This window comes from Lithobates pipiens, unplaced genomic scaffold, assembly GCF_037356315.1.
Source record: "Lithobates pipiens isolate NorthernLeopardFrog02 unplaced genomic scaffold, aLitPip1_a1.2 Scaffold_13, whole genome shotgun sequence".
Taxonomy (NCBI): domain Eukaryota; kingdom Metazoa; phylum Chordata; class Amphibia; order Anura; family Ranidae; genus Lithobates; species Lithobates pipiens.
Window position 1 is genome coordinate 272,154,544 of NW_027507718.1, and position 19,802 is coordinate 272,174,345.

The 19,802-nt window shown below is 43.3% G+C and overlaps 1 protein-coding gene across 4 annotated transcripts in view; it reads right to left on the reverse strand.

Moving 5' to 3' along the window:
• The window catches only part of PPP3CA (protein phosphatase 3 catalytic subunit alpha), a 364,984-nt gene that overhangs the window by 112,215 nt on the left and 232,967 nt on the right, over nucleotides 1-19,802 (reverse strand). For all 4 annotated transcript variants that reach the window (XM_077476624.1, XM_077476627.1, XM_077476625.1 and 1 more), the window contains exons 4-5: nucleotides 9,916-10,027; nucleotides 5,637-5,782 (exon numbers count right to left, since the gene is read on the reverse strand). In XM_077476624.1, coding sequence (XP_077332750.1) covers nucleotides 5,637-5,782; nucleotides 9,916-10,027 — 258 coding nt within the window. The remainder of the gene's footprint in view (nucleotides 1-5,636; nucleotides 5,783-9,915; nucleotides 10,028-19,802) is intronic.

Consider the following 19,802-nt stretch of genomic DNA (forward strand, 5'->3'; position numbering starts at 1 on the left):
TATGGTGTCTGAGAGTGCTGTATGACTGGGAGAGGTGGCCACCTTGTTCAATTAAGACTTAATTGTCTTAATTTTTATCTATAGGTGTCAAAGTGGGTGTATTTTTATATAAATTTTCTACTTGCATACATTATATATATATATATATATATATATATATATATATATATATATATATAGTTAATCAATAAAGATATTTAGTTAATTATACCAGTTTTTCCTTTTTGAAGAGTACTTTGGGAATCTTTTCCTATATGCGATTGTACTTCCACCTCGAAGGGTATCAAACTTATTATGTTTTGAAACCCTCAGGTGACGGTACTTACAGATTGTTTAAATAGTAGGTTAGGCGATCGCTCATGTCTGGTCATCAAAACTACTGCAATCTGAACTATTTTGGATGAGCCATTGTGTGTCCCCATTCCCCTTTTGTTTTGTTCATTGATTGGGAATGCATTAACGTAAAAATAGGATTTTTATAACAGTTTACCTTTAAAATCCTTCTCTTGGAGTGCATCACGGGACACAGAGCGCCATAGTAATAACTATGTGGGTATATAGGCCGCCTTTAGGTGATGGACACTGTTACACCCTAAGGCAGGAAGTTCACTTCCTGTATAACCCCTCCCATTACCGGGAGTACCTCAGTTTTTGTAGCAAAGCAATATACGTGTATCCAAAGAGGGGAGGGACCTCCGTGTCCCATGATGTACTCCAAGAAAAGGATTTTACAGGTAAGCTGTTACAAAAAATCCCATTTTCTTTATCGTACATCACGGGACACAGAGCGCCAAAGTAATAACTATGTGGTATGTCCCAGAGTAATGCTATCTGAGGGGAGGGAGACTCAAAGCAGGGTGCCATCAGACTTGCAGCCTGCAGCACACTGCACCCAAAGGCGATATCCTCATGCCTTTTTACATCCACCTGATAGAATCTTGTATGGATTGAAGACCAAGTTGCGGCCTTGCAGATTTGAGCCATGGAGGCTTGGTGATGCACTTCTCATGAAGCACTAACAGCCCTGGTGGAGTGTGCTTTGATTTGAAACGGTGGAATCTTCCTCTTCAAACCATAATCACTTGCCGAATGCACTTAGAAATAGTAGATTTCGCTGCTGCCTGTCCTTTCCCAAAGACCTTCAGGCCGCACAAACATAACATCCGTTTTACGAATCTGAGCAGTCGCTTTCAAAGTAGACTTTGACTGCTCTCACTACATTCAGCGAATGTAGCGATTTTTCCTTTGTAGAACAAGGTTCCGGAAAAAATTAAGGTAGAACAATATCCTGGTTTAGATGAAAACCTGACACAACCTTCAGTAGAAAGTTAGCGTGAGGATGCAATACTACCTTATCCTTGTGAATAATTAAATATGGATCTTTACAAGAAAGAGCCACCAAACTCCGATACCCTTCTTGCAGAAGATATGGCTACCAGAAAAACTAATTTCCTTGTCAAAGGGACCAAGGGAATATGTCATATTGGCTCAAAAGACTGTTTCTGTAACACAGACAGAACTAAATTCAAGTCCCAAGGATTCAGGGGTGACCTAACCTGTGGATTAAGCCACGTTGCCCCCTGTATAAAACTACAGACCAGGGAATGTGAAGCAAGTGGTCATTGAAACAATACCGATAAGGCAGAGACCTGGCCTTTGATAGTACTCAAGGCCAGCTTCATCTCTAACCCTATTTGCAGAAAAGCAAGAATTCTACCTATGACATAATGTCTAGGATGCCAACCCCTGGATTTGGATTCACACCAGGAAACATATGCTTTCCAGACTCAAGGTAAATACAACTGGCCCTGACAGCCCACGCTTCTTCAAAACGTGGGTTTCAATAGCCAGACTGTTAAATTTAGCATTTGTAAGGAAGTATGGAATACGGGACCCTGCGAGAGCAGGTCTGGACATGATGGTAGGGTCCACGGTTCCCCCACCGCCATCTTTACGATCTCTGCATACAAGATCTTCTGGACCATGCCGGGGTCACAAGAACCATCGACTTCCTTTCCTGCTTGACCCTGCGAAGAAGTCATGGAAGCAGCAGAATAGGAGGGAATGCATAAATCTGTGAAAACTGATCCCATGGGGTCACCAAGGCATCTGTTCCTCATGCTAGTGGATCCCTGCCGTGGCATTAACCAGCTGAATCCTAGTTGGGTGACCTTGCATTCAAGAAGTCCAGCAAAGAAGAGATATTGATCAGAAGCTGAGCTGCCTCCAATGAACACATCCCCTGAACTAAGTGTCCAGGACTGCACTCCAGCCTGACATTCATTATCAGAACCTTTCAAGTTATCAAAAAAAGGAACCTCTCCATTTCAATGCCAGATTGATGATCCATTATTACAGGGCAAGCCTGGTTTTGCTGGTCTGGCGCAAGTGGCAATACAAAGACTTCTCTCTATCCCACATTGCCAGAATGTTCAGTGTCAACAGCTTGGAGTGTAAATGGGCATACGGTGCTGACTCCAGAAGGCCACTAATAACCCCAGTCCTATGGAAAGGGTCCCCATATAGGAACAGAGTCAAGAGCTTGTCCAGATTGACCCTGAACTAAGCCATATAACTTGGTTTCAGCGCATATTTCTGAAGATTTATGATCCAACTTAGTCTCTGCTGATTCAGCTGGTAACAAAGTCCATTGGACATTGGCCAACAGGGTCTGGATTGATTGTTCCTTCAGTAAGAGACACTCCAGGTAACTGCAAGGGAACACCCAAGGAGCAAAGCAGATCTAGGACTGATGCTAACATTTGGTGAATATTTAAGGTGCCATGAATAGGTCAAAAGGGGACAACAAACTGCAACAACAAACGCACAGACAAAAAATGCAGGTACTGCTATTGCGGTAGGAAAACAAGAATGTGTAGGTAGACATTCTTGATGCACACATAGGCCAGATTATCCTCCAAGTGGAAGAGCAATGAATGACCTGACAACATTCCATGCAGAAGTTTTGCACTCAAAAGAACCAAATGAGAACTTGTAGACTGGGTGTCTGAAATCTGTTGGGACCAGATGGTTCAAATGGTTGACAGGAATTCCCATACTCTAACATGTGGGGGTGCCCCCTCAAATAGAATGGCTTGTTCCTGAACCTAGAGAGCTTAGAGTTCCAGGTCTCATGTCAGAACCGATTTTCTAACTTGGACCCTGAGGCCTGAGAGAATCGAAAGACATCTTGTTGGTCATCAGGGTCACAGGCTTGCGTGCAAAAGTTTTGGCCTACATTTTCTAGGCTAAAGGGGTACATCCCCTCTCCCTTGTGAATTCTAAGGTGTAAGTATCTAAGAAGTCACCAAAGAGGTATTTCCTATTATACAATATCCTCTGAGGTGCTTCTCGCAAAGAAGTTTTGCAGACCAACACTTGAGCCAAAGCATCCGTCACATATGTAAAGACTGAATGCTCATCCTAACCATTTGGCAGATTGTATACACTAATCAGTCAATATGCAGTAGTGCAAGCCTATATATCGGCTCCAGATGATGGAGGACAGATGTATCCATTAAAATGGATCTGGGATCGCTAGTAATTATTTCAATCAAAGTTCTTAGGCCTGACAAACGGACATGATTTTAGGTTGTGCGTGTTGCATAGCCAGACCTACCTGGGAGAACAAGACCTTAAGGAGGTCTTCTAAACTTTTGTCCACAGGGGCGATGAAGACTGGGATTTTCATAACAGAGACTGTTAAGGTTTAGTTAAGGCAGGAATGGCAGAGTTCACTGAACTTCTCCCACAAGGGTATTGCTGAGCAAAACATTAGGGAATCCTTCCAGGTGATGCCAGTTACCATACAGCACAAGCTGTAAAAGCAGGCATACAGGGAAGGTTTGGCAGACCAAAGAAAGTCCAAGGACCCTAGACTGGTGGCTTTTTCCATGACCAATACAGACTGCTCTAAGGTAAGGCCTTTGTGCACTGTAGAATATAAATCCTATCGTTTAGCTTGAGAGCTACCATCCTCCTTCTCTTCCTCAAAAGCACTCATGAAAGCAGAGAAAAATCAGATGAATTGTGGGCCATGTGGTCTGATGTCTCTAAAAGGGCTGACAATCTACCAATTAGTTCAGTTCAGCAGGGCGAGGAGGGTGCACCTAAGGGAGCTAGGGAGGCTTCTGAAGAGGATAGCAACTATGACTGTTATCATCAGTCAGGGTTATCATTAGTGGGACCTTGCCAGAGGGTGACTGAGGGCGGTAGCATATTTTTAAAAGTCAGAAATACATTTACCAAAAAAGTAATGTGGATATGTCCCTGTCCTTGTTTTTTTAATAAGATTGTCAGCTCAGCTATCTACATCTACTCCTATGAAGAGTTTGTACACACTTGGGACACATAAGTGATGTTTTTTTCTATGGAAATAAAATGTAGATTTTTTTTCCCCACATGGGTAAGATAGGAGCCTGGCCATTTCTGCGGCATCAGCTGTGCTGCTCCTAGTGAACCATAGTAAAGATTATAGTGGAAAAAGTACAGAAACGCATAAGATTTGAGAGAGGACAGTTCTAGAAATAAGGGGGGGGGGGCAGCATGTAAAGGATACCTTGTACTAAAAGTACTGTCATCCCATTAAATATGAAGCCACACTGGCTCACAAAATCCCTTACTTTTTATATGCCTCAGACATTCCAGCAGCAAACTCTTCCTGCCACAATTCTAAATTTTACCTGAGGTTTAAGGCGTTCCTATTCATGTTTGTGTGTTACAGCTCATTTCGTTGCATTCTCCATATCGTATATTAACGGGGAGAGAAGAACTCTTGATAATGGCCACAGCAAGTTGCAAACTCAGAAAATCAAGCACAGAGCCTGTCAATACAGTCTTCAGGAGATATAAGGTGTTTTTTAAGCCCATGCACACTGGGCTTAAAAACGCCAGTTCACTTGGTAGAAAAAAATAATAATTTTTGTACATAGTTTAGGAGAAGTTTGCATGGGGGTTTTTTTTTTTGCCAGAAGGGTTCCAATCAGAAATGCAAACCAGAAGGATTTTATTTCCTGTCTCTAAACGTTGAGTTCAAAAAAATGCCTGTAATTGTCCTAATGTGCTTGGACACATAGGAGAACATTGAGCCTCTTCTACAGGCAAAACATAAAACTTTAAAAGCAGTGATTTTTAAGCCAGTGTGCATGGAGCCTTAGTCTAGTATCTATATAAAACAAAAAAACAATTGTAGTTTTAGGTAGCCTGACCTTTTCATTTTTTATGTTTCTCCTAATCCTTAATGTTGTTGACAATATTGTCTTCTACATGTTAATGGAGTCAGTTGGTAATGTTGTTTCGTTAGCAAAAAAAGAATTTGAAAACCCAGTATGCCAACAGTAAAACTTGTTTTAGACAAAAACAAGTGGGCATATACATATATGGAGCTCCTGCTATAACCATTCTGACTGTGTTTTACATTCCCAGCATGCAGAGTTTGCATTAGGAATACATTCAGCACATTCAGGCAGGTGGCAGAGCACATTGCAATGAATCATGCCAGCAGGTAGAGTAATATTTACTTTCGCAGTATGCATTCACCCATACCTTAAGGCATAGCATCTCTTGTCCCACACACTATAAAACAGAACAATAGAACAGGTATTCTGATACTGTGGATTCGTTTCATCAGCACTTACTTTTCTAATGTCGTCTAAAGTGTTGATTTCTGGGGATAAGCCACCGTGTACACAGAGGAACTGTTGGTTCATCAAAGCAGCCAAAGGAAGGCAGTCAAAGGCATCCATGCAGGCATCATATATTCTTTCTGAATATTTTATTTTACCTTTTAATGACAGAAAAAAAAAAATCAAATTCAAATTTCACAAGTTAAGCTTCAGGAAATCTATGTCAGCAACACTACATTTTATATTTTAGTGAAATTGTCATGCAACGGCACTGGTATTCACACAATTTTTATGACCAATGGCAGTCTTCCAAATACTCAGCCAAAATAAATAAATAAACCAACGATCAAGTAATTTTTTTACCAGGGATCCTAAACAGTAAATCTTTATTTTAGGTTGCCATTCCCACTATTATACACTTACAGCTGTGTGTAGTTTCATTTATGCCTCACTAAATGTTTTTCAATTACGCCCAAAATCTGAGTTTACCTCCTCCACTACACAATCTCAGTACATTCAACAGAAGGCCCATGTCACAACAGAAATTCGGTCACTGGCAAAATCTTGCCGGTTAAAAATTAATAGGAGCCAACCCACCTTGTCCAATGACATCACCTCCTCTAAGCCCGGACCAATGAGCTCTGTCAGCAGGTTCTGCAGTAATTTATTCACAAGAAATCCTTCCTCTCATATAGAGATTGGTAGATGCACTTTGGTGATTTTGCTGCTAAGGTTGCCAACAGCACAATCACATGTGTAATATGGCTTGTATACTATCGTCAGATAGAAAGCACTGCAATAAGAATTTGGTGCCAGTAGCCACCATAAGCACTCTTCCTCTGTCATTTTACAAGCAATGCAACCACTTCCTCTATCAATGTGATCAAGGCTTTCAGCTGGTAAGTCGAGAATGGTAGCAATGCAAAGGAATCATGCAATGAAGTATGCAGGCTACTATTGTTATCCACCACCTGAAAACGCTAGATCCCAAAAGGTCTTGCATATCCATTGTAATTAGATTAGTATTTTTAGCTGGAAATCAGTAATGATAGCCCCTTATTTTTCTCAGCATAGGCTTTCTTTAATGTGAAGCGTGATTTCGGATGATGATGGCCAATAAGCCCAGTTTTAAATACATATATACAGAGTTTCTCCGAGTTTTCCCAGAGTTTTTCAAGGAGGGCTGCAAAATAACCCCTACCCCAAAAATAAGCCCTAGTTTAGGCTGGTTGTGGGCTGCTGGAATCCTCCCCTTCCCCCAGCTGTCAGAGGGGGAATTCAGCCCCCCTCTGCAAGGCTCGGAGCAGGTGGAAGAACTCAGGCAGGTCACAGAAGTGCCAAGCCACGCTCAGCTGATCCCCACTGCTCTCCTCTTTTGCCAGCTGTCATCGGGGGTTCTCAGGCCCCCCCCTCCCTCTGCAAAGCTCGAAGCGGGTAAGAGAGCTCAGGTGGGTCATGGAAGTGCCGAGCCGCCCTCCTCTTCTGCCAGCTGTCATCGGGGGATCTTGGGCACCCCTCCCTCTGCAGTACTTGTGCCAGGGAAAAACAATCTGGTGGGTCACGGAAGCACCGATCGGCGCTGTGGGAAGGTATGTGGCATGGTTAGAGTGCAGAGACACATACCTTTTGCACTATATTCTGCTGTGGTGGCAAGGATTCTGGCAGTTTGCAAGCACTTTTACACTGTGCACACTGGGGATTAAATTGCAAGCCCTACCACGAAAATAACCCTAGTGTGTTTTTGGTTGCACAAGTTAATATAAGACCCGGGTTTATTTTCGGGGAAACACAGTACAATAAATAATCAGTGCCATATTTCATCTTTCTTAAGATGAAAGAATCATTGTTCTACGGTGCATTTTTCTGAATTAGAATGGTTTATTAGACATATGTTAAACATTTTATGTGTGTATACAGTACATACAGTATTTATATTTCAACATACACAGATATTAAAGTTAGACGTATCTAGGATTTGGCTTTAGTCAGAAAAACATTACAAAGAGCCAAGAGCAAGAATAATACAGTAACCTCTAGCAATGGCGTGAAAAAAAAAAAAAAAAAAAAATTAAGGCTGTTATGTGTTACTGCATTACCTGTGTACGCTGTGCTTCCTTACTGTCCATACACATACTGGGGCTGATTTACTAAAATTGGTGCAAAATCTGGTGCAGCTGTGCATTGTAGTCAATCAGCTTCTAATTTCAGCTTGTTCAATTAAGATTTGACTGAAAAATAAAACTGGAAGCCGAATGGTTTCTATGCAGAGCTGAACTCTGCAGTTTTAGTAAATCAACCCCACTATGTCAATTTACTACGTACTATACTATATCAAATGTATACTACAACAAGAGTAATGTGAAGTATTCCACAGCAACATATAAAAAAAACAAGTTTTTATTAGCTACTACTGTCTTAACTACTGAAAGCTAGATTCTAATTGCCCACTGTGGGCTACTGCATATAATTATTCTTGGCAGATGATTAAAATGCTCTATCAAACAGGAAAATATGCTTGCTGCTCTCTATCATTATAATGAGTTGCACATTTCAAAAAAATGAAGAATTTCAAGTGTAGTTTACACTGGCACCATAAAGTCTGACAAATTAATGAATCAACCCAGTAGAGAAGCAAATAAAAGCAGAAGGAACAGAAGTTAAATCTGAATACCAATATCTTAAAAGGAGATGTAGGGCCAAAGCTTTTTTGGCCCTACATCCCCTATTGATCACATGAGTGCAATCTGTTCTGCACTCCCGTGACCCGTTTTCAGCAAACAGCGGGCTAAAGCCCGCTGTCAGCTGACGTCACTCAGCCGGTTCAGACTCTGAATTGATCCCAACTTCTGATTCAGACTCTGGATCAACCCAGATGCCTGGACTGGCAGCTGGCTCAGCCTCTTAGCAAGCCGCCAGGTGCCTGAGCCAGCCACTTCCGTCCCGAGCTCCAGTGAGCCCTGGAGGTACAGAGCAAAGAGCTGGTGACCATATCTGCTCACTGAAGACTGAGAGCCGAACGATCATTGGTTATGTAGCAGTAGGGGACCGATGTTGCATCCACCTAGGTGAATACTTATTTATTTTGTTTTAAGAACCCATACTTATCTTATAGTAACAGCCAGGACAGATTAATGATACATTTTAGATACAACTGTGTGCAATGTGCAGTAACATACAGAAAAGAAGGTAGAGCCTATGATCAAAGATGGTATTCCCAATATATCATTTCACCAATTGGGTGTTGTCACTCTAGCCTGACTGTGCATATAGAAAAAGTGGTCCTTGTATCAGGTGACACTACATTCTTGATTCACTTTCCCCCAGTTGGGAAATACTGTATTTCCTGACCGGGGGAGAGTGAACCCTCAATATACACTGTTTTAATTGAAATTTTTTGATACCAATAAAATGTACTAAATTGTACCCAATATGTCCTATTCATTGTCACAGGAATAGCCCCTTTTCTTCCCTATAGTAACATATAGCAACCTGTTTTTGGTTTTACTGTGGCAAGATCAAATACAGAATGTTCTGCATTACTACACTTTGCATAGTGATATTTGAAAAGGAACTTCATATGGAAAGTTTCCTTTCTGTTTGGAAGGACTGGAGGAGGGCTAAAGCCTATGTCAAGGCTGAAGATTTTCCTTTATGGAAGGACACAGAAATTGGATAGAAAAATCTGATATTAAGCCTTCTTTATGCTACAAATAAAAAGGGGAGTTCTAGTATTGTTCCTGTCCCCACGGGAGAGATTTCGGTCTGCTTTCTGACCAGATGCCAATAGGTCAGGAGAGGAATTCTCACCAAATGGGAACAGAGAAATAAAGAAAAAAAGAGGTTCTACCTCCTTTTCACTCTAAAGGTTAGCCTTTTAACTTTCTATTAAATACACTTATTTCTAAAAAGTAAGAACACCAATTTGCTGTAACATAACTTCCATGTAGAAGACTAGACACACATAATAGGTTCCCTTAGGGCAACAGATAGACCATGACCACAATAACATCCTGATGAGGAACAGACTATCTTGGAGAGGCATGATATAATACTCTTCTACAAAATAGGTTTCATAATAATGAAGTGAATCATAAAACTATTACTCAACATTTGCCTGTTAGCCTAAAGGTGAAATCAGTGTTGTAAATACAAAAATAGAGACATACTGTAGCTAGGAGCTGGAATAACGGATGTTCCTCTATCCTACAGGGACCCACTGGCATGTCTCAAACTAGAAACCTTTTTTCTGTAGAACACGAACACCTAAAATGAAAGAGTAAGGTATACCTACATTCTTGTTTGAAGGTAAAATACTCTGTTAGATGTCTACATTCATGATTCCCGCGGAGTAAAAACAGAGTTTTGGGATATAGAATTTTCAAGGCCCACAAGTACAGCACACACTGAAAGAGAAATACAGCTTCATCAGTAAACTCATGACATGTCACCATATAAAACTTTCTGTTTCCCAGAACTAAGCAGGTAATTAGGGATATGCAGTTTAGGTATAAATGTTCCATCAGTATACAAATATGGACAGAATCCTGCTGCCATTGCTGGGATGATTGCAGCCTGGCCATACAAACATTGAAAGTGCACCACTGTGTCTGGTTGCACTATGATATAAAATGTCACTAGCAAGTAAAATCTATACTTAGGGCCCCTAACCATGTTTGACAGAAACCCTGGGGAATTCCACTGTGATGTTACATCTAAACTGCAAAGCTGATTTCCAAGCAAAGCAGAACTGAAAATGAACCAGCAAATACGTAAACTAAAATGGCATAAATGCAACTTTTTACTTTTTAATTTTTGTTCATGGGATTTGGTTTTAGTCCCGGGATTCATTCACAGTCAGTATAGCACCCCTTTTTCTGTGGTTCCTGTGTCCCAGTTGTGCTGCCAGCCCGTTCATTGAACAATAAATCACATTATCACACTGCCAATTGATTGTAATGTGCAAACGGAGATAAAGGCAGCCGTAAAGCTGAACCAGAAAAGAGAGAAATCACCTTCAATCAATCATTAGTGTGCCAGAGGTGTGTAAAATAGTGGTGAGCAGCAGAACAGAATAAGACTAGCTATACATGTAAAACCAATAAACTTTCCCTAAATAGAATGGATGGAGGAGTCTCCCCTGATGGTTTTTGTATTCCCACAGCCACTGCTCCTGAAAACTGACTGCATTGGCTTTCAGCCAATGATTTTCGGCTTCTTCAATTTTTAGATCAAAGTTTGTCGTTCCAGGAGTGCTGAAAGGACCACCTGCGGCTCAAATTTTGGTTGATTCAGGAAGAAAAATTCTAAATTTACTCTGTATATAGTCAGCCTAACAAATCGTTTGGCAAGCAAAACAATTCATGTACAGTAAATGCATCTCATATGTGTTCTTGCCTGAAATACCCTTAAAACTTAATTGCTTAGTGACTTCTAATGTCCAATGGGTAAAAACTAGGGATGCACAGATACTATTTTTGTTAACATAGAGTATGAGTAGCAATACTTTTTTTTTTAAGCACTCGCCAATACCAATTACCGATACCTATTGCCTAGGAAGTGTAGGTAGAGGGGTGGTTTGGGAGGTGGGGGGGGGGGGGGGTAGTGTGTGAGTATAGGGGGGGGGGGGTGGGAGTAGGAGGGTAAGTGAGGGCAGGATAGCAGGGAGTAGGAGCGTGGGTAAGGACAGGGTGGGGGGGATTGCAGATTGTCAGAGACTGTGGACATGGTGCAAGAGATTGTCAGGGACTGCATACATGGCGCATAGTATGAGGACATGATATTTACATAGGAAATAGTCAGAGCCCTCAATAATCAGTGAGGATCCGAGCACAGGTATCAGAGGATTAACAGTATATTGTGCAGATGAATCTTAATTTTTTATCCCCATTCAGGACCTTCACATAGATTGGATGATGACAGATAACCCATCATTTGAATTTCAATCAAGCAGACATTAGGTGGAGGTGTGACACAGCACAGCCTTTAGGTTACCTGCAGACTCACCCCAGTAACCCAAACTTGTTCCCATAATCTGCATTCCTATGAAGGGATCTATCGACACAGAGACAGAATAGAGGAAACTTGTATATTCCAGGCTGCACTGAGTGATAACATCCCCGCTGTCCCTCCAGCTTGCAGAGCCTTACAGTGCACATTGACAGATGTCAGCACATACTGCAGTCCGAGAAACATACAAATCATCAGAAAGGATCTGGCACCGCATAGCTTTTTAAACACACAAACACAGGAGGACAGGGCGAGCTGTTATGGTTGGGTGAAGCTGAGCAATTTGGAGGAAGTAGAGTCCACCCCGTCCATTCTCCATAGATGGGGGTGAGTGGAGTCACAGAGACGGCTGGAGGGAGAATCCGCACTACATGAACGTGACTTGGAGGCTCGATAGGCAGCTGAACACTTTCATTATCATCCATTCACCCTCTGCTGAGTTTGCCCCCCCTTGCCCTCCTGTAGCAACATAACTAGTCGGCACCGCCCGACAAGGCAAATACCTTGTTTGCCTCTGTAGATATGACCCTGCCTGTCAGTACACACAGCACTGCAGAGGACATGTGGCCCCGGCCAGTCCAGGCCTAGTGACAGCTGGCGGGAGGGGAGGAGGAGGCAGGAAGTGGAATCCCCTTAATGACCAGAGCATTTTTTGCCAGACGGCACTGCATCGCTTTAACTGACAATTGCATGGTTGTGTGGCGCTGTACACAAACAAAATTTTTTTTTCCACAAATAGAGCTTTCTTTTGGTGACATTTGATCACCTCTGCGGTTTTTATTTTTTGCGTTATAAACAAAAAAAGATAGACAATTTTGGAAAAAAATGCAATATTTTTAACTTTTTGCTATAATAAATATCCCCCAAAAAATATATAAAAAAAATATATAAAAAACAAATTTCTTCCTCAGTTTAGGCCGATATGTATTCTTCTACATATTTTTGGTAAAAAAAAAAAAAAAAAACACGCAAAAAGAGTATATTGATTAGTTAGAGTGTCTACAAAATAGGGGATAGACTTATGGCATTTTTATTATTCATTTTATTTTGATTAAGAATGGTGGTCATCTGCAATTTTTATTGGGACTGCGACATTGCAGTGGACAGATCGGACACTTTTAAAATTCTTTTGGGACCACTGACATTCATACAGAGATCAGAGCTAAAAATAGCCACCGATTACTGTGTAAATGTCACTAGCAGGGAAAGGGTTAAACACTAGGGGGCGATCAAGGAGTTAAGTGTGCTCCTTTAGTGGGTTCTAACTGTAGGGAGGATGGGCTACCACTGACATGACAGAGATCACTGCTCCCAATAACAGGGAGCAGTAGATCCCTGTCATGTCATTAGGCAGAACAGGGAATTGCCTTGTTTACATAGGCACTTCCCCGTTCTGCCTCTCCTCATCGCAATTGTGGGCCACCGGCAGACAGAGTTCGCAAGACTTGCAGGCACACTCCCGTGACGCACCCCCGCTATCCTTCTTTTGCGGACTGACGTATGGGTAGGTCAGTTTGCGCAGGAGTGCCATTCTGCCAACATATATCAGTGTGAACCAGTCATCTCCTTAACAACCATTAATTACCTACTTTCATTTCTTTACATTTCAGCTGTTAGCGGGGAAATCCCACTGACAGCAGAAAAAGTCAAACTAGAAGATAACGGTTAGGGTATCGTTGCATTTCCACAGATACCCTTAAAAATGCTTAGTATCGGCACCTATACTAATACTGGTATCGATATCGGTGCAACCCTAGTAAAAACAGGAAATAGAGAACCAATAATGATGGTGAAGTCTAGAGATAACTTTATGAAGCTGTCTCACTTCTCCATTCTTACCTAATAAGATAACTATTTTTTTTTAAAAACACACGACTCCCTTGTGTAGGTTTTCTTTTGACAGCTGGCATACAGAACTTCTCTTACCATGTGACCATAGGCTTAATTCATTAAGCTTTACTACATGGATAATTACGTTAATTGCAGCCATGTGAATAGCTTTCAAATCTCATTGCATTGGATGTAAGTAACTGTCACTTTTGTAAAAAAAAGATCCTTATCCTGTTGTGTTGGCTCTGTGAGCTGAGCCTTATAACAGGACTAAAAAGTAGCAAGTGGTTCAAGTGAGGGTCGGGAACTACTGGCCTGTGTGATAAATTAAATGATCTTTTTAATAGTAGGGACAGTTTTCCCTGGGCTAATGAAGTGGATCAAATAAAATATATGGTTATGGTAAAAGATGAGCATTAGAAAAAAGTTTATTGTAACATACTATATAACACGCAGAGTGTATCTATATATACATACACACACTAAAAACAGGGTACTGTAAGACTGTAAGGGATAAATAATAAACCTTTGATTTTTTTATTTTATTATAAAGATAACAAGCATGTCTATACTTACCTGATCTGTCGAATGGTTTTGCACAGAGTAGCCCGATCCTCTTCTTCTGGGGTCCCCCACTGGCGCTCCAGGCCCCTTATCTTCATTGGGTGCCCCCACGCCCCAGTGCAGAGCCACTCCTGAGTACCACCATGTCCATTGACACTGTGGCATCACAGCTTTTTATTGACAGCAGAGGGAGCCAATGGCTCCTGCTTCTAATCAATATGCCCAATGAGGACAGGTGCCACTGCACGCTCATGCACATTGCTGGATCAGATAGGATCATGCTCAGGTAGGAAAAAGGGGGGGGGGGGGCTGGGGGGGAGCTGCAGCACAGAAGGTTTTTGACCTTAATGCATAGATTGCATTAAGGTAAAACCTTAAGGCTTTAAAACCATTTAAAAGCAGAATCAGAATGTTCCAGATTTGCTGCCAGTGATTAAAGCTGGCTATATGATGGTTCAAGTTTTGTCCGGTTCAGCAAGGACCGACCAAGAATCAAACCATGTATGGACAGGCTGAATGTACCCAAGTTGATCCAATCGATCAGCTTGGGTACAACCAGCCTTTCCGATTTTAAATTATTACAATTATTGCTAGAAGCTGTTATAGCCGCTAGCAACAATTAAAGATGAGCTCAGGCGTGTTCGCAACCCGCACGTGCAAAGCCTGCCAGAAAGTCAGAACTACATATCGCTAATTACAGGCAGCGAGACATTTACCCCGATCCGCAGCTGCAGAGATCAAGAAATGTCTCACTGCCTGTGATTAGCGCTGTGCAGTGCAGACTTCCTGGTGGGCTCTACACATGCGGGTTTATGAACACGCCTGAACTCATCCTCAGTAACAAACACTGTGTTCTCATGGCAGAGATAACAGGCCCCCCTCCCCGACCCGCTGGGAGAACACAATGGCTCTGCAGGAGGGATTCCCCCATTTGAGCACATTTCTGACCTGCAAACTCTGACTTTGGCTGGCTTAAAACCTCAGTTTGGGGCAAACTGAAGACAGCATTTCAGGAGAACCACCTTATTTTTATGGTGAAGGATGGGAACATTATGGTCTGGGGTTGCTTTGCTGCTTAAGGCCCTGGACAGCTTGTTGTCATACAGTCAACTATGTATCCTGCATAGTTCAGGTTAAACCAGACACAAATCTTTAAACACTATAATAATCTGAATCAGACAGGGCCGGATTAACATAGGGGCTTGTGGAGCTGAAGCTCCAGGCCCCTCCCTCAATATAGGCCCATGCCAGTGGCTTATCACTATCTGTAGCCTTCTTGAAGGAAGAGGAGGCCTCTGTGCACTGCACACATGGAGGAGACAAGTGTTAGTCTCTGCAGATGTCTGACTCCTATCACAGGATCTGTTACACTCACACAGATCCTCTGTGTCTGGGAGCTGTCTGGGGGAGGGGTGCTGATGTTCTCCTCATAGCAGGAGCCCGGGAGGAAGGACATCTCCCATGCTGCTGACATAAGGTTAGTCAATTTGTCAGGGAGGTGTTATGTAATTATTGTGCTAGGGAACACACTTCTGCTTCCCCCATGCAATGTGCTCTCTTGTACCCAGTGCCCCCCATGCAATGTGCTCTCTTGTACTCAGTGCCCCCCATGCAATGTGCTCTCTTGTACCCAGTGCCCCCCGTGCCCCCCATGTAATGTGCTCTCTTTTACCCAGTGCCCCCCACATAATGTGCTCTCTTGTACTCAGTGCCCACCATGTCATGTGCTCTCTTGTGCCCAGTGACCCCCATGTAGTGTTCTCTTTTGTGTTCAGTGCCCACCATGTCATGTGCTGTGCATTGCAATACCCACCATGTAATGTGCTATGCCCCCCATGTCATGTGCTGTGTAATTCAGTGCCCACTATGTAATGTGCAGTGCCCACTATGTTGTGCTGTGCCTTGCAGTGCCCACCATGTCGTGCTGTGCCCGCCATGTCATGTGCATTGCAGTGCCCCCGTGTAATATGCTGTACCCAGTATGTAATTTGCTGTGCATTACAGTGCTCACTATGTAATGTGCAGTGCCCTCCATGTAATGTGCTGTGCGTTGCATTGCATTGCTCTTCATGTGATGTGCAGTGTCCACTATTTCGTGCTGTGCCTTGCAGTACCCACCATGTAATGTGCAGTGCCCACCATGTCATGTACTGTGACATGCAGTGCCTGCCATGTAATGTGCAGTGCCCACCATGTCATGTGATGTGCCCACCACGTCATGTGTTGTGCCATTCAGTGCCCACCATGTCATATGCTGTGCCTTGCAATGCCCGCTATATAATTTGCCGTGTCCACCATGTCATGTGCTGTGCCATGCAGTTATCCCGCCATGTAATGTGCGGTGCCCAACATGTAATGTGCTGCTCCATGCAGTGCCCCCCATGTCATGTGCAGTTCCGACCATGTCATGTGCTGTTCTATGCCCACCCTGCCATGTGTTGTGCTCAGCATGTAGTGTGTTGTGCCCACTGTGTAATGTGCTGTGCTGTTCAGCAGTGCCCACCATGTAATATGCCGGTCCTAACATGTAATGGGCAGTTGCATTGCCCACCATGAAATGTGCTATGCCATGCAGTGCCCACCATGAAATGTGCTGTGCCATGCAGTGCCTACCATGTAATGTGCTGTGTCATGCAGTGCCCACCATGTTATGTGCAGTGCCCACCATGTAAATTGCTGTGCAGTGCCCACCATGTCATGTGCTGCGCCATGCAGTGCCTACCATGTAATGTGCTGTGTCATGCAGTGCCCACCATGTTATGTGCAGTGCCCACCATGTAAATTGCTGTGTAGTGCCCACCATGTCATGTGCTGCGCCATGCAGTGCCTACCATGTAATGTGCTGTACTCACCATGTAATGTGCTGTACATTGTCCACCATGGCATGTGTCGTGCAGTGCCCACAATGGAATGTGCTGTGCAGGGCTCACCATGTCATGTGTGGTGTCCACTATTTAATATGCTGTGCTCACAATGTAATTGCCTGTGCTGTGTCGTGCAGTGCCCAACAATGTGCCCAATGGAATGTGGTGTGCAGGGCTCACCGTGTCATGTGCGGTTTCCACCATTTAATGTGCTGTGCTCACAATGTAATGTGCACTGCTGTGTCGTGCAGTGCCCACGATGTCATGTTGTGTCATGCAGTGCCCACCTTGTCATGTGCAGTGCCCACTATGCCATGTGTAGTACTCAACATATAATATGCTGTGCCCACCATATAATGGGCTGTGCAGTGCCCACCATGTAATGTGCTCAGCTGTGCCCGCCATGTCATGTGCTGTGCCCACCATATAAGGTCCTGTGCCCACCTTGTGCATGTGCTGTGCCCACCGTGCAATGTTCTGTGTTGTACCAACCATGTTATGTGCTGTGCCCACCATATAATGTACTGTGCCTACCTTGTAATGTGCTGTATTGGGCAGTGCCAACCATGTAATGTGCTGTGCCCACTATGTAATTTGCTGTGCTTTGCCCACCATTAAATGTGCTGTATCCATGTATCCACCATGTAATGTGTTGTTCCAACCATGTAATGTACTGTGCTATTCTCACCCCCCCCCCCCCCCATGTAATGTACTATGCTGTGCTTCCCCCCCCCCCCACCACAGACTCACCACCTCACTCTCACCCCCTCTCTTTTACCCCCTCACCCCCTCTGTCGCTCATCCCCTCTCTTTCACCCTGTTCTCTCTCACCACCTTCATCCCCCATTCTCTCTCTCTCTCACCCCCTTCAACCCCCTATTTCCCAACACATTCTCTCTTTCATCCTCTCTCTATTCCCCCTTTTCTCACCCCCCTCTCACTCTTTTCCCCTCCCTCTCATCCCCTCTCTTTCAGCTCCCTATCTCGGTATCACCCCCCCCCCCCCCCCCCCCTTGTGTGCATTTTCATTTTATTTATTTTCATAAAAAGGCCCACCAAAATCCTTAGCACCAGGCCCATGATGCTCTTAATCTGGCCCTGGAATCAGACTAGCAAATCTACCTTGGAATGGCCCAAAAAGAAATGGAGAGGGTTTTGGACTGGCCTAGCCCAGCAGTAGTTTTAAATCCATTTAAAATATTGTGGAGGGATTTGAAATTGGCAGTTCATGCAAAGAAACCCATAATTATCTTGCCACTGAAAGAATTTGCATGGATGTGTGGTTAAAAATGTCAAAGACTGGTAGGCAGTTATGCAAAAACATTACAATAAGTAATTTCTAGTAAAAGGAGCGATAGCAGCTCCTGAAGCCAAGGGTGTATTTTTTTTCTACAGTACACCATTACATCTATTGATATTTTTGTTGAATAAATGACTGAAAAGGAACATTTTCCATGTTTCATTAATTTGTTTTTATTCAAGTATATCACCTCTTTTCATAGGCACTGCTTGTAAGATAAAAGTAAGTTGTGTTTAAGAAAAATTCCCCTATTTGCATTTTATCCTTTACTATGAGGTTTTACTATTCAAAATGACTTGTTCAGAATCTGATGATATACCCTGATCAAATAATTGGATTTTTGTACTTACCTGTAAAATCCATTTCTTGGAGTACATCATGGGACACAGAGCAGGCTATAAATAATGACTATCAGGGTTATGCGCCACCTATAGGTAAATTTATACTGGCAGACCAAGCAGACACAACGTCCTCCCCTATATAACCCCACCTACTCAGGAAACTCTTTGGATTTGTAGCAAGTAATGACACCCCCCCCCCCCCCCCCCCCCAAAAAGAGGGCAGACAAACAAAGTGCTGGTCCTCCACTGCAAAACATAGGAATGTTTGATGCACAGGAAAAATTGGCACATGGGGATATGCATCCCAGTCTATCAATACAAGAGAATGCCCCTGCTGGAGTGAGGCCACAATGGACTGCACGACTCCATTTGAAATGGCCAGACCTTTAGAAATGTGTTTAAACCTTTCAGTTCCAAAATTGGTCTCACTTTCCCATTCGGCTTTGGGATCGTGAAGCTATTGGAATAGAAGCTGAAGAACCTTTTGGCTATTGGAATCGACTTGATTACGGTACCACTTGTGACAACTGACCAAGTGCCCGAAAAAAAGAATCTCTCTTTTACAGATACATTCTGAAACTCCAACCTGTACCCATGACAAGACAGTGGAAAAAACTCAATTGTCCAAAATTCCTCCTTGCCAAGCTCCCGAAAAAGCCAGCAGCCCCACCCCCACTCGCATGAGTGGATGCGCCTCTTCATAATGAAGAGGACTTTGGACTCTGGTTTTCTTGACTTGGCTGACCAGGCCCTCCTCTGTCCCTGATTCTGCGCTTTTCCTTTGGATCTGGTCAATTGGGAACTGCCTGGATAAAGAGGCACTGGGAACGGGAGAGGCAGAAGCTCTATAAGCTGAATACTTGCCCTTTTTCTTGAGTGGTAAGTGGGAACACTTTCAGCCAGAGATCATTTGGATATACATTATTTATCCAAGTCCTTACTGAACAGGCATTTGTCATCAACAACTTTTTACAGGGCAGCTCAGCAGACCAGCTCTTTAAAAAAGAATTGTGTTTTTTTTATTTATTTGCAAATCATACTTACCTAGGTGGATGCAGCATCAGACCAATGCTGCAGCTGTCCCCTGGCGTCTCTGCACTAAGAACTGAGCCATCAAACTCTCGGTTCTCTCCCCTCCCCAAGTGGAGAGATACTGTCTGTCAGTCAGCATCCCTCCTGTTCTAATCCTCCATGCGCTGTGGAGGGGTGGGGAGCAAGCATCTCAACAGCTCGCTGAGACTGCCACCAGTCAAGGCAGCTGGCGGATCCAGAC